Source organism: Strigops habroptila, chromosome 1, assembly GCF_004027225.2.
Source record: "Strigops habroptila isolate Jane chromosome 1, bStrHab1.2.pri, whole genome shotgun sequence".
Taxonomy (NCBI): Eukaryota; Metazoa; Chordata; class Aves; order Psittaciformes; family Psittacidae; genus Strigops; species Strigops habroptila.
The window spans coordinates 126158319-126172793 of record NC_044277.2 but is presented as its reverse complement, the minus strand read 5'-3'; the positions used below and the strand labels follow the sequence as shown (position 1 = coordinate 126172793).

The 14475-nt window shown below is 41.4% G+C and overlaps 2 protein-coding genes across 2 annotated transcripts in view; one reads left to right on the top strand and one right to left on the bottom strand.

The window, feature by feature from the left end:
• Window positions 1-2898, top strand: part of VWDE (von Willebrand factor D and EGF domains) — a 40754-nt gene extending 37856 nt beyond the window's left edge. The window contains exon 31 of the mRNA XM_030491468.1: window positions 1009-2898. Coding sequence (XP_030347328.1) covers window positions 1009-1029 — 21 coding nt within the window. The 3' untranslated portion in view covers window positions 1030-2898. The remainder of the gene's footprint in view (window positions 1-1008) is intronic.
• Window positions 2899-6634: 3736 nt separating this feature from the next.
• On the bottom strand, window positions 6635-14037 carry LOC115610258 (von Willebrand factor D and EGF domain-containing protein-like). The gene is made up of 5 exons (XM_030491481.1): window positions 13573-14037; window positions 10490-10585; window positions 9217-9321; window positions 8699-8794; window positions 6635-7077 (listed from the first exon to the last, which is right to left on the bottom strand). The coding sequence occupies exons 1-5, from the start codon at window positions 13826-13828 to the stop codon at window positions 6968-6970; spliced, it is 663 nt and encodes a 220-aa protein (XP_030347341.1). The 5' UTR covers window positions 13829-14037; the 3' UTR covers window positions 6635-6967.
• Between the last annotated feature and the right edge of the window lie 438 nt (window positions 14038-14475).

Below are 14475 nucleotides of genomic sequence, written 5' to 3'. Positions count from 1 at the left end.
TACAAACCTTCTTTATCCCCAAGTGTAACCTTGAGAATATCATTACTTTTTTTGCATTAGAGTGAATGATGACCATTTCTGGGCTTTGTCATGGTATCTATTGTATTCCTTTGCTTGAGTGCTGACAGCCACTCACAGAAGTAATTTAATGAAACATTTAATTACAACTAAATTTTTGGGATGTCTGAAGTCGAAAGCATTCTGCTCTTCTTGCATCATCTGTGATGTTTCTTTTCTCTTAATTTCAACATATTTAGACCCTTTCTGGTGCCAGCAGGATTCATTTGGTGGAGCTGGGACGTAGCCTGGCTGATTCAAGCACTGCATGCTGGTGCTGTTCCTTTATATTCATCCTTAATTATATGCCACTGTTCATACCTGTACCATGTTTTCTTTTAAAAATAACTTAGTTCTTTGATTTCTAGCATATTCTATCCTTCCCATCTTTCCTTCTCTTTAGTACTTTGCCACATTATGTCTGTTAATGTAAAACCTATACTGTGGCTGCTAAATTTTTTGTGAGAAATGGGTAAAAACCAGGGAAGACAGCAATGGTTTAACTTTCATCCAGCCTCAGTTCCTCCTAGTTAAAACTACAGGGAGTTCAGATTGTTTTTCCGCTTTATCAAGTTGAATATACGACACCAATACCATTTGTTCATACACATCATAAAAATATAAAACTACACATCCTATAACGAGAAGACTATAATGTTTGCAATATGGATTTCCAAAATGTGACCTAAAAAAAAGAAATAATTTTCATTATCCTGTAAAGCACTAGTACATTTTTTAATCTAGAAAATACCTTGCTGATCAGACAGCGCTGTGTCATACACTGTCCAAAATGGCACAATTTCTTAAAGAAATAAACAACCTCTACGCACAAGTTTAACCTAATGTGGTATTTCTGCGTAGCAGGAAAGCAGAGATTCACTGAAATTGTTTCTTAAACTTTATCATAAAACTGTGCTGTGTTATTAAAGTTTCTTTATTTTTCTTTCCAAGGTACAAAGACATCATGGTTGAAGAAAAGTGTATCGGTTGCAATGCTTCATGTATGAGACTTGAAAATAGCAAAAGGGTTGAAGGCAATTGCAGAGTTTATTTAAATGAATATCCAGAAGCATTATTTTAAATGATTCGTATGCCAGTCTTGAATTTTGGTGAGCTTCAAAACAACAAGCATGTAGTCATTAAAACATATGTACATTTCTATAATTTTTTCTACCTCATGCAGAAACCCCAAAGCCTCTGATTCTTCTCTGGGCTCGCGGATTTGATGAATGATGCAAACCCAGAATTCTGCAGTTTGTTGATGTAGTCAACGGGACTATGATATTTCCATTGTGGGAACAAGATTGTAACAGCTGCCAGGTGGCTCTAGGAAAGAAGGCAGCACTTCATCACTTGTGAATGGTACCTTCTGGTTTTAAGCACTGGTTACATTCATTTATTTGGCTGTGTACAGAAGAAAAAGCAGAACTATTTTATCTTGTATTTGCATGAGTCTGCTGTAATGACTAGCTGGTAGTGAGGAAGAAAGGGGAACTAACAGGCTACTAACAACAGAGGCAAGGCCACATGTCTTAACAACCAGATGCAGAATAATTCTGGTTGGTTTATTTTAGCAAGCCTTTGTAGCCAGGAGCCACATACCAACTCTTCTGTTTTGACTTTGTTACTTACACTTGTGAAGTTGAGTACCAGCTACTGAATGATTTCTGTGTCTAAAACTTTTACGCCCCTCTTTTGACATGGCTTCAAGTAATTTTGTCCCTGAATCTCTTAAAGAACTTGGACAATGCTTTTAGCCATGCCAAATCTCAAAATCTGAACTAAGAGGAGGAAGTTTCTGGACATCATGCCATTCATATGCATCAAATCGGAAAGTATTTGTAAATCATCATAGAGGAGTTTTTTTCCATTACCTATTGCTCCAACGAACTGTTAGAACCTACCAGCTGCCAGATAGGTTTTGAACAAATAAAATTCTGGTTTTTCCAAAGTTTCCTATAGAAGACCACCATCATCTTCCCCTACAGCTGCGTAAGACATTCCAGTTCCTGCCACAACTAGCTCTGGTAATAGATGCCAATGTGCCTTTAGCTAAGCCATTGAAGTCTACTGTTTTGCTTTGTTTTCTTTAAACCAAACATAAACATCATGAGTTCCTGTTCTCCTGAGCAATATTCAATTTACATACACTAATTCTGAATGGGAAGAATACAGAGCTCATTTTGCCCTTTATTGCCACTGTGGGATGCTGACTGCCAAATTGTAGCTGTTACCAGCTCTGTGCCTAGATTTCTGCTCACCTTTTGATAGTCCTCTTAAGTCATTCTGCAAAGTAAGCTGGCATTTTGAGAGCTCAGCATTATTCCAGAATGGTACCTGATGGATTTCCAAGTGCCTGACTGGTATGTTTAAAAATGTTTTCAATTTCCCACTTGCATTTTAAGTTTCAGTGTTTCCATAGTTTCTTTCAGTATAGCATCCGAGTGGCTGATAGCCTGATCTTCTGGGAACTGTTCTGTTATTTAAAACCTACTCCACCTGAACCATTCCCTTTCACACAACTCACAAAGATCTCTGTGAACAAAACCCGACTAGCTATTGGAAATGATGCCTCAGGATGATGCTTTGAATACAGAAAGTTCTGAAAATGTTTTTAAAATGCAAACAAACCACTCTGGCGTAATCTCATACAGTAATAACCCCCGTTCCACGTGCCAGTTAGAGAGGTGTCGTGCTAAAGAGAGAGATAACATCTGCCAGCAACGCTGTTAATAGTACTTTGGTTAATGAGCTTGTGCAGCCCTCCAGTCACAAAGCTGAATCAATGTGTATGTGCCTTCCTAGGATTTCAGGCTGAATAAAGGGTGTTTTTAACCATAATTTTTAGTATTTCCCGTTTATTTTCAATGGTTCTAAAGGGAGAAATTATTTCTTTTTTATTTTGCCAAATGCAAGCTGTGCGAACAAAAGCACATCCAGAGTTTTGCTGCAGTAGTTAAAAACTGTCAGTGCTAAGCTGTGCTATTTTCCAGCTAGCACATTGCAGAAAAATTACTAGTACGTGCCTGAAGACAAACAGCCACTTCAGAACTGCCCAGTAATTATGGGGTTAGTTGAAACTATTTTGTTACTAGATTGTCCATCGACAGATGAAACGGAATTGATTGTAATTAGAAAACACGTTGCAACAATGCAATAGAATTGCTCAGTTTAAGAAGAGGCAGAAGCATATGGAGGGCTTGTGTCCACAGGCGAACAAAGTTGTTCTAAAATTGCATAGCATAATCTGAAATGAGGCCTGAAAGAGTTGGGGGATTGGGAAGGGGGAGGGAGAAGGGCTGCATACTGCAGGAGCTGCTACGGTTCCACTCTGATAGAATGAAGGGTAACTTGTGCCAAACTGAAGATCTTACAGTGATTCTGTGCACCTTTTACAGGGTACATGTATCTTCACTGAATTTTCTTGCATGAGTTCTCGAAATACTAAAGAGTGCTGGAAGGTACGTAGGTACATCATCCATCTATTACCTGGTTGTGCTAAAGTCGCTCAGCAGAAATTCTCCCAAGTACAGATTGACTTTTGCCCTTAAAAAGACCTTTAAGATCTTAAAAAAGATCTTTAAAAAGTGCAGTATAATCGATGTTTTCTGAAGGAAGGACTCACAACCACAGGAGGTCTTAGCAAGCCCTCAGTTTCCTACATTTATAACAATAAAAAAGTGGGCCCCATGGGAAAGGCTCTTTTTTCTTTACTCAACTAAATTACACATTCTCAGAGCTGAGAATAGAAAGCGAGTTAACATTCCCATCTACCAAAAGCAAAACCATGAAGAAGAATCAGCACAAGCCCTAAAGTAAATCAGTGTAACAGCTTAAGCTACTTGAAAAGTTTGCTATGTCCACCCCATTACTTGACCATATGGGACAATCTGAAGTTTAAATTCTCAATAAAACATAACACCTGGGTACATACACAAACCCAAACATGGAGGCTAGAAAGTGTTACTAATGAGTGAAGATATTTATGCTGTTTCTCCTGTATAAAGGTCTCGTATGGTAATGTCAGGTCATTTCACTCACACAGCTCAGTTTAGCCAATGAAAGATATTTTGCAGATAAACCAAGTAACTCCATTCTTGCAACAGCTACTTATGGTAGAAGAGAAAATATAAATGGTAAAATGTGCATATAAATAAATTAAAAAGAAGAAACGTCTCAGCTTTCCATGCATGCTCTAAAAAGACAATATCAACAACTCAGCCCATGCACTACCCCGACAATTTTCCCGGTTGTTTTTAGTGAAAATCAGAGCATTTGTCTAAGGTGTTAAGGTTCACTCTAATAAATAAGGGAGGTAATCTGTTCTGTATTGTTTTCCTTGACCTTTGAGCTGCATGCGTAATTAGCTTTTCACGGAAAGACACATCTAGTTCCAAAAATTACATGCTGTAACTATTATGTGAGTGGGAAAGAAACAAAAGACAAGGAATAGCAGCAGCTCTTACAGTAAATACATGTAGAATTGTGGAAACAATAATCTGGGGACCTGAACTGTCATTAATACAGTCTGAGACTGTTCTACCTTAAAATAACTTCTATAAAATTCACTTTTAAACTCACTTAAAACATAATTCTATGGTTCTATTATGGTGGAAATTTAAATTATATTTCTTAAAAACAATACCCAAAAACCCCAGCGAACCCCCCTGTGGCCAGTAGATGGTGCTACATTCAAGCAGTATTTCTGAAATATGCCATCACATTCTGCATGCCATCAAAATACTGCTTACTTACCTCAGTCATTTCCAAACAGGGAACTATTTAAATCACCATTTGTTCTGTCCTGCTCAGAAACACCAATTACAGGCCTCTCTTACTGACTGCTCCTGGTTTCAGGCTCCTAACGATGCTGATGCCTCTTGGCTTCTAATCATCATTATTGTCACTTTGGGCTTTATTAGTAGAAGACAGTCTCTTCAGCAACAATACTGAGATGATACGCTGCTTAGCATTTACATACTTCTGCTCCTTTACTCTGAAATCTCGGGTCTGAGGCAATTAATTTTTTTCCAGTCACTTCCCTGGAACCAGTATGTCCTCTAAGGCATGCAGTTTAACTCCTGATTTTCTAAATTATGGCATGATTATTGTAGCAAACTGTGATACAGACACAGAATTTCACCAGCATAAAGCCTACTCCAGAAGCATTGGCGAAATCTTCTTGTTTCATGCATGAAAACCTATTTTTCCACCAGCATGTCTGAAATATCCAGCGTATCACAACAGCAGCAGCACAAAACCCACAATCCTCTTACTCTGTCCCCTGCCCCTGGCCAAAAAATCTGCACAACATATGTCTGTGGCAGGTTTCATCTGAACCAAACGCAACAGCCTTTAAAGCAAGGGCAGAGGAAGGCTTCTCAGCTACACCGCACAGCGATTTCTTGTAACAGAAAATGGGAGTATTAGGAACTATACCATTGTCTTTCATTTGCCCTCCATATGCTTGGGTTCTCTCTTTTAGAGAAGATTGGCAACTGAGAAGACCCCACTTCCTTTGCTTCTTGTCAACGCTATATGGCATATAATCCCTGGAGAAACATCTCCACATAAATCACTCTGCTCGTGAAAGCTACATGTTCTGGTAAGGGAGCTTGTACACAGATACAATGTTATTCCATCAAATGGATTAAAATAATACATAGGTAAATGGATTAAAGTAATGCACAGTTAAAATTCTCCCACCAAAAATTCCAGTTTCAGCTAGAAGACAATGAAAATCAATCGATCCCTCAAAATTGATTTGGGCAGCATGCAGAAAGTTGACTGACTGAACTTGCACATTTCAGCAAAACCTTCCTCAACTGCAGCATCCAAGAAAGAGCACAAATGAGACATGAAGCAATGAAGGTAGGAGTCTGATCTGTAGCCCGTTCCAAAGGCTGCAAAACCTAAATGGGGCCACACTGGAACATGTCCAAAAAACAAGCCTCCGCATCTTCCACACAGGTGGTGACATGGCTTTTCCTCAGGGCCAGTCTGTAGCCTCCCATTGTATTGCTCCTGTCACAACACAATCTCGAACAGGAATTAACCATCAATGTCTACATCTCCGGAAGGGAGATAAACACACTTCCCTATCTCACTGGGATAAGGAAAAGAAATAATTGGAAGTTGAGGGATGATCAGATAATATGATTGTAGAAGCAGTCAAGATAAAGACTCTCTTAGAGTATCAATATGGATTAAGCTTTTAGAAAGTAACAGTAGAAGTGTCTGCACAAGTACTGTGTTTTGTTTTTCTAATACTGCTTAACTGATCGAGATCCAAATCAGATTGAGGAGAGGGGCAGGAAGCATACATAAAGCGATAACCAGAGTTTTAATAAGATGCTTTGCAGTTTGCTGATGTTTCAGGAAGATGCAAACTCTGCGAGTTTCCTCTTGCAACTCTGTAATCTTATTGAAGGTAAATTACACTTGAACTAACATCCACTTCTGATGATCTGAATCAAGGCAGTTTTGTTTCATGGGCTTTTTAAAAACACATCACTAATACAACGCAATAATTCTGGTCAAAGGGCAAAAAAAAAAATTAAATAGAAAAGAACATAGATCTATTCTGAAGTACTTTATTTGAAGAGTAAATTTTATTTCAAGGTCAGTTGTATCAACCAAAACATAACACTTCTGCTTACGAAGGCAAACTGAGAACAGAAGGAAACATGTGCCATACACTACACACACTTGGATACTTATAACAGCTTTGTTACAAATATCGATACTTTTCTTTCGTACAGAAAAGCATTTACTTAATATACTGAAGACAAAGAGCTATCTGAAATCAATTAATTACCATGTTTGTTCTAAGGCCCCCCAGCACGGCAGACTTCATCTCTGTGTGAAGAGTTACATGAAGAAAACGCAGCTTATCTTTGCGGAAGTTGCTTCATTCCTTCCTTTTCTTTGTACACTGTAGACCAGAGTACGGCAGTCGGCATCTGCACACATTTGGAGCCATGCATTTTCCTCCGTGCTGACAAGGTAGTTTACATACAGCTACAATGAGACACCAGATACACAGTATGTCTCAGCACAACACAGGATCATTTTTCTTCTTTGTCTCACTCTGCTAGCAGAATTGTTCCCTAGTGACTGCACTGGGACAGTATAAATAAAAGCATAATGGAAGAACTGAAAAGCAGTGCCTCTCAAGTTATGGCATCGTGGCCCTCACTGGAATACAGCCACAGTACGTCTAGTCTTATTCATGCTCCATTCCCCTTTTAAAATACTATCATCATTTCTGTTGTTCTTTACAGCACAGGCTATTTTTGAGAGGGATATCTCCATGAAAGTGAGGCAAGAATAAAAATTCTGCTGAAACTTATTGAAGTTGGTTCTTGGATCCACATCCATGACAAAACAGTTGCCACATCCTAGCTCTTGCTCACACGCTGCCTTTCTGTTCCCCCACAAGAAGGGCAGGAGAGGACTGAGCAGGCACAGCTTTAGTTGTCCCCTAGCTCGTTCACTTAACAGTTATCCCCTAACACCAGTTAACATGCCAGGGGCTGAATTTGCTTATGAGCATCTGCACCAACAGAAGTCAAACTGGATGCAGACCTAGTTAGCTTGGGAACAGTGACAATTTTGACATTAAGAATCTGAATACTTCTACCATTATTGCTGGTGCAGGGAATAGAGCTAAGCATTTTATAAGTTCTTTGCATCACCCATACTTACCTTTTAATATCACTCTCTACCTCAATACACTGATGAATATGAAGGATAGGCATTTTGCTGGTCAAATGGGAACGTTAAAATACTATTTGTTAATGCTTACTTGACTATATATATTGCAGAAGAACTAAGAATAGCTGCTTTGGATTCCCACAGGCACACAAAAAATTCAGATGCAGAGGACTTAATCTGGAGACTGTGCACCCACGATATCTAGTTTAAAAGCAGTGTTTCAAGGAGCTTTCTCTCAGTCTCCCAGAGAGCAAACCAAAAAACTTTCATTTTTACAGTCTGAGGATCAGTGCCTTTAGCATCAGGGCAGTGCTGTTACCAGCACAGAAAGCCCTGCCTGGAAAGGCTAGATTAAAGCTTTTATAATCACCACCTGCTTTTGTGAATCAGAATTTGGGAAAACGCAAGTGGTTGTTCAGCAGGAGTGTCAGTCAGTACCAATCCTGATTATAGCCAGCTTCCCCTTACTATTTTAAGGGCACCTGCAGTTGTTTCTGCCAACTTATCCTCAAAGTGAGGAGCAAGTTTCAATTTATCATCTTCCATGTCCATTAAATTTAATGAAGCTTCTAGCCCACATCAGTAGTGACAGTGTTTCTCTAATGGCCATTTTCAGTTCTTTATACTGCGGTCTTGGTTTATAGAAACTATTTCAGAAACAGCGACAAGATATACCAACTAATGAATTTGTTGACAACTAAAATCTGAATTTAAAGTGGTAAAGTTCTGTCTTTCTGACCAAACTGTAAAACCATCTACTCTTTATGCATACTTGTAAGCTCCCTAGTGTGCAGAAGCAGCTCTCATTTACTATTCTGAAGATACTTTCCTAGCAGCTTTGTTAAGCACTGAAGATTTGAACACTATACTGGTAAATCAAACAAGTACAGAAAAAGATAAACGAAAAATGTCAGAAGTCATTTACCTAAGTGACATGCTCCACCAACCCATCCAGCTGGACAGCTACAAATCCCAGGAGCCACACAAGCTCCATTATTCCAACAACCTTGAGGACAAATTGCTACAAGAAAAGAATGGGCAAGTCAGCAGGATTTATAAAACTGATATAAAAGAATCCTGACAGAATGAAAGATTCAGGATGATACAAATTAAAATGGCAAAACGCATTTTCTTCCAGGCCAGATACTCAACTGGTATAACTCTAAAGGCATTTTCAGAACCATAGAAACAGAAAAAAAAACCAAACCAAACTTATGTCCTGTGTTAAGAATTTTGATTTAAATATTAACAGATGTACACTTTAATGTAAACTAATTTGATGCAATTTTACCTGAGTATGTGTCAATAATGAATGTCCTTCATTTCTGTAGTAATGCAATGACATTTCCATAGTTACAAGCCTCTTAATACTTATAAAATGTTTTTGTTACTGCAGTTATATTTTCAATCAATATAAATATTTCCAGGAATGTAGAAACCCACCTTCTTGGCATCTTGATCCTGTCCAACCAGAAGCGCAAAGGCACTTCACAACTCCATTGACAGAGATGCATTCCCCACCATTCTGACAGCCTCCTTCACAGCTTACTGCAAAAGAAGAACATTCACAGTGCATTTCAGAAGTAGCATAGGACTTCAAATAATTACCTTTAAACAGCTGGTCTGCCATCAACTACTTATTTTACTACATATGCAAAGACTGAAATTTCAACTATTAAGAGCAAGGCACAGTTCCGTAAGGAGTGAGTGAGGATGATAGAGCCACATCTGCTCATGCCAATTCAAAATGCAGTTAAAATCAAGAATTCACTTAAAAGCTTGTTGAGCATTTAGCCTGAGAGTACCAACAAACATGCTTATTGCTATGGCACAGTTCTTCCCCTCTCCAGCTGTGAACCAGCTGTTCATCACCTATGCCACAGTAACTACTAGCATGCATGTTCTTATTAATCTTGCCAAATCACAGCTGGTAAACCAGTAACCTGTGATCAAGGATTCACATATTTCCTTACCTGACAGGACCTATACATAACAAGAGGAAGAAAAGAAGGGGACATTACTTTGACAAACGAGCCTATAAACATAGTCAAGTTGAGTGGTGCCTTCCCAAAGGTCAGCTAAGTCAGCCTCCTCATTCCAGATCTGTTCTACACATCAAAGCCCTGAAGGCCTCATTAATGAAGCGTTATTTATGCCAGATATATGACTGATATCAACTGTGGTGTGCACCATCTTTGAAATATGGCATAATCACTGTTCTGTACAATCAAATGCATCCTTTCATAAGCATGAATGTAAATGTATACACCACATTCACTGTACTGAAGAGAAACAACTACACTTCATTAGAACGACAGGCAGTTGGGATGTCTGCTTGACACTTGGCAGGAAAAAGTCCAAATCTCTGTTCTACCACAAGTTTTGAGCGTGATTTCAGCTAATAGATTTTTGGCACAAATACTGAACATACAAGGACACGCAAGTCAACTCCAGCACAGCTAGCAAAGCTCTTTAGAGCTTGTTTGCATATTTCCTTGTCACACATTATAAGTTAATGTATTTAATATTGATTTTATATGATTGATCATGGTGACTGGGAGAAGTGCATGAAGACTGGAGGAAAGCAAGTATCAGTCCAATCTTCAAGAAGGACAAACTGGACCCAGAGAACTACAGGCTGAGGAGTCCCAAATTAATTTTGTCTGATTTCAAACTCCTTGTCTTTTCAAGCTACCACTTGTTGGGTCTTACTCACCTTTATGACAGTATCTACCACCATAGCCAGGTGGACACCTGCATTTTCCAGGTCTCAGGCACTCCCCACCATTTTTGCATTTTGGATAACATGTTGCTGTAAGAGAGACAAAAAACCCAAAGCTTGGGTAAATAGTGGTGAGGTTTACCAAAGTTACTACTTCAGTACATAAGAAATTCACATTATTTTAGCCTCTGAGTACTCAGTTTGTCTTCACATTTCCTAAGATATATTTGCCCTGCCATTCCATGTTGCTGATCAGTTGAAACAGTTTCTCTCACAGACAGCACTCCACCATTTTAAGTTTTTAAACACTCAAAACTAAGCAAGCTTTTGGATGACAGAGAGAACAGGCAGAAGAGCGAGCCATATTAAGAAAGAACACAGCTGGACTGCAAAAGAAGCTTTTCTCACCTGTCATTTCTTGACTTCAGTTATCAAAAGAGGTGATAAGAAGAAATTATTTAATTAAAAATGCTGCAACTTAAGGAGCATCTTCTGATTGTTATGCTTCACTCTTCAATGGATTCCTACATATGTCTCCAGAAAAACTACATGCTCATTTCCTCATACCCCTTCTCTAAATGTCTCCAGAAGTCAGCATTTCCTTCTCCTCCACCCTCTTTTTTTGCCTCAGCTGGCCTTTCAGAGACATACAGTGTTTGTCTAGAAATCATCTGAGATAAATGTAAGTTTTATCATAACTTTCATTATTTGTTGGGAGAAAAATATCTACGATCATCACAGATTCTGCAACTTTTTCAGTGCTGACACTTGGACAGTTTAGATAAGGCACAAATAAAAATTTTGCAAAATTCTGGGTAAGTCCTGTCAGATTGCAAATAAACTACCTATAGCAGAGGTCTCCTTGCTAGTCATAAATCATTTCTGAATCAGCCCCGGTGTTTGAGAAATCATTTGTTTATTCACACACAACTTTTAGAAACCCATGTGTTTGAGAGTCTCATCTGGGTTAACTGCAGGTGTGAGACAAGTTCTCTACACTGCACTGCTTTATACTTTGACTGGATGGGTGAGAATGCTGAAACAGGGAAGAAAAGGGAAAAGACAGGCAGTGAATAAACCACACTGACTTTGCCCTCACACTCTTATAGCACTCTAAATCAACCCAATTGAAGAACAGAGGATTTTTCACATCAGTATCTGCAGGAAGAGTATTTGCATGCCAACACAGAGACATGTAAGAAAGAACCATTCAGCACTCAGCTCTTCATAACTGCTTTCAGTTCTTTGCAAATGCCATACCAGAGCTCACAATTTAACTAAAACTCTGTTTCTGTGTTATTTCACATAGTTTTCAGTTCAGTTCTCTTGACAGAACGGGCTATGAAGCTTCATTTATCCAAATTTATTTCTACATTGATGACCTTATCAGAGCAAGCATTCATTAATTCCCTTAACAATTCTAGATAGTTCACCTCCCTAGCTCAAAATCAGATCTAAATATCCAACAACCTGTCACATCTCCCCTAAACCCAAAAATGTATAGGATCCAACAGTTGTTTGGAACAGTGCATACAGCATAGCTATTCATCCCCGCTATGTAGCACACTAGCGATACATCATTTGTCACTACCTGCTAGCTTTGGCTTCTAAATAAAACAACGTTCCATGAATGATTACAGTGATGAATGAAATTTTCAGCGTCCCATTTGAGAGTTTAAAAGAAAAACAACACAAAAACTCAATGAAGGACATTGAGAAGTAGAACAAATATTGTACAATTTATACTACCTCTTCACACAGGGCATGCGAAGCAAAAGAACTCCTGATATTGAGTGACTTTTAGCAATTAAAAGACACAATGCTCTGCAGTTAAACTTTTGAAGAAAGGGATAAGAAGTCAGGCACGTTATATTAAAAGGGTTTAAACTAAAACTCTTTTCACCGGTGTTTACTTTTGCATATTACACTACTGAAAGAGGGTAGATTTAGATTAGATATAAGGAAGACGTTCTTTGCTGTGAGGGTGCTGAGGCGCTGGCACAGGTTGTCCAGAGAAGCTGTGGCTGCCCCATCCCTGGCAGTGTTCAAGGCCAGGTTGGACAGGGCTTGAGCAACCTGGTCTAGTGGAAGGTGTCCCTGCCCATGGCAGGGGGATTGGAACTGGATGAGCTTTAAGGTCCTTTCCAGCCTAAACCATTCTATGATTTCCAAAAATACTTTGTCTCCCCTTGGAAGCCAACAGGAACAGACTTCAGTTCACCCTAGCTTTACACCTCCTACCACGGAAATGGGATGTACAAATGACTACGTGGGTCAGGTAATATGCAGGAAGTAAATTCCAGTATTTTTACAATCACAACATATTCTAAATAAAAAAGAGATCCAGAAAACAACTTACTTCCTACGCGCTTCTTTGACCTTTTAATTAGTCCTGTGCTCACTAATCACACCTAGTTTACCAGTTTAACGTTGCTGAGGCTCAGAAAGCTGTCAGCCTCTAGAAGCACCATTCTTTTCTCAGGGAAGTGTTTAAACATGCACAGTAAAAATGATAAAAGAAAGCCGATGCCAAAGCCTGTCCAGAAAGTGGACATTTACCCAATATTCAAGTGGTAAAACACCATCTACAGACAATACAGCCATTTCTGATGACTGGGTCTACCCACCTACATGTGTACCTTCATAAAGGAGCTTGCTCTTGGACGCACTCTATCAGTTTGCTACCATTGCCTCACCACCTCAGAAACTGAGAGTCTTTACCCCTCTTCTTCTACTGCACTCAATTTACATCCTCCCCAGCATGTAGCCGCCAACCTCCCACACCAGATCCAAACTCGAGCTCTTCAGACCTTCCCAGAGGGACTACTTGCGGGAAGGCTGATGGGTCAGAGAGCTGACACAGGTACTTGTGCCCAGTCCTATTCAGGCCACGACGCATCCCCAGGGACCACCGCCAAGGAACAAGTCCCCACAGCCGCGGGCAGGCTCTCGGGGCGGCCTGGGGCACTTCTCGCCTTGCCCCCACGGCGGCGCGGGCCCTCTCCCGCCATCGCCCGCGGCGGCCCCGGCCAAGGACCCCACCGCAACCCGCCGGCGCCCGCCCCGCGGTGCGTTACCGTGCTGGCAGAGCTCGCCCTCGTAGCCCTTGGAGCAGAGGCAGGTGCCGTTGCCGAGGCAGAGCCCGCCGTGCTGGCAGCGCGGGCTGCAAGCCGCCGGCGGGCCCGCGCCGAAGGGCAGAGCCGCTCCGCGGGCGGGCAGGGCGCGGGCGGCGGCGTCGCCGCCGCGGCACAGCCCCCATAGCGCCAGCCACAGCAGCAGGCGGGGCAGCCCCGTCCCGCCGCCGCCGCCGCCGCCGCCGTCTCGCCGCGCCATGGCCCGGCAGCCGCTGGCTCGGGCAGCTCGCTGCGACCCGCTCCGCTCCCCGCGGCCGCCTGTTCTGCGCTCTCTCCCCTTTCGCCCCCCGCTCCCTCACGCCCCCCTCGCTTTTCCCCGCTCAGTCTTTCCCCCTCCTCCGCCTCCTCACCCCCACTTCAGCGCCGGCCCCCTCTTGCCTCCCCTCGCCGCCCCCCGCGGCGTGTCGCGGAGGGTGGAAGCCCCTCCCGGGCCCGGGAGGTCTGGAGGCCGCGAGCCTGCCGCGGGCGGGGGAGCAGCCCCTGGGCAGCTCGGGTGATGGGTACGGGGGTCAAGGGGTCTGCCTTGGCACGAAGCCTCAAAGCGGGCCCTGCTGTCTGCCAGCCATTCCGCCCGTTTACAGATGGCACAGCTCTTGCCACATAACCAACCAACCTCCCTCTTTGCTCCCTTACATGCTGTCCAATTTCTGTTCACTTTAAATCGCTATAAGATCTGAATATCGTGTCACAACATTCAAAGGGTGATTGGAAAGATAGGACTGAGGTACTGAACTCACTGCCGCTTTGCTGGTGGGAAAACTGGAGGAATGTGGGTTTCCTGCTGCTGTCTCGTCCAGCGTGCCATCTCTGAAAATGGCTTGAATACAATTCTGTGACAAATAAAAT

What these genes read in the sequence shown, in the direction of transcription:
- LOC115610258 (XM_030491481.1), bottom strand. Translation starts at nt 13,828, where the DNA reads ATGGCGCGGCGAGACGGCGGCGGCGGCGGCGGCGGCGGGACGGGGCTG. An exon ending in TGGTAGATACTGTCATAAAG is followed by an intron (nt 9,322 to 10,489) that starts GTGAGTAAGACC and finishes CTTCTTTTGCAG; the next exon opens with TAAGCTGTGAAGGAGGCTGT. An exon ending in TGGTGGAGCATGTCACTTAG is followed by an intron (nt 7,078 to 8,698) that starts GTAAATGACTTC and finishes GTCTCATTGTAG; the next exon opens with CTGTATGTAAACTACCTTGT.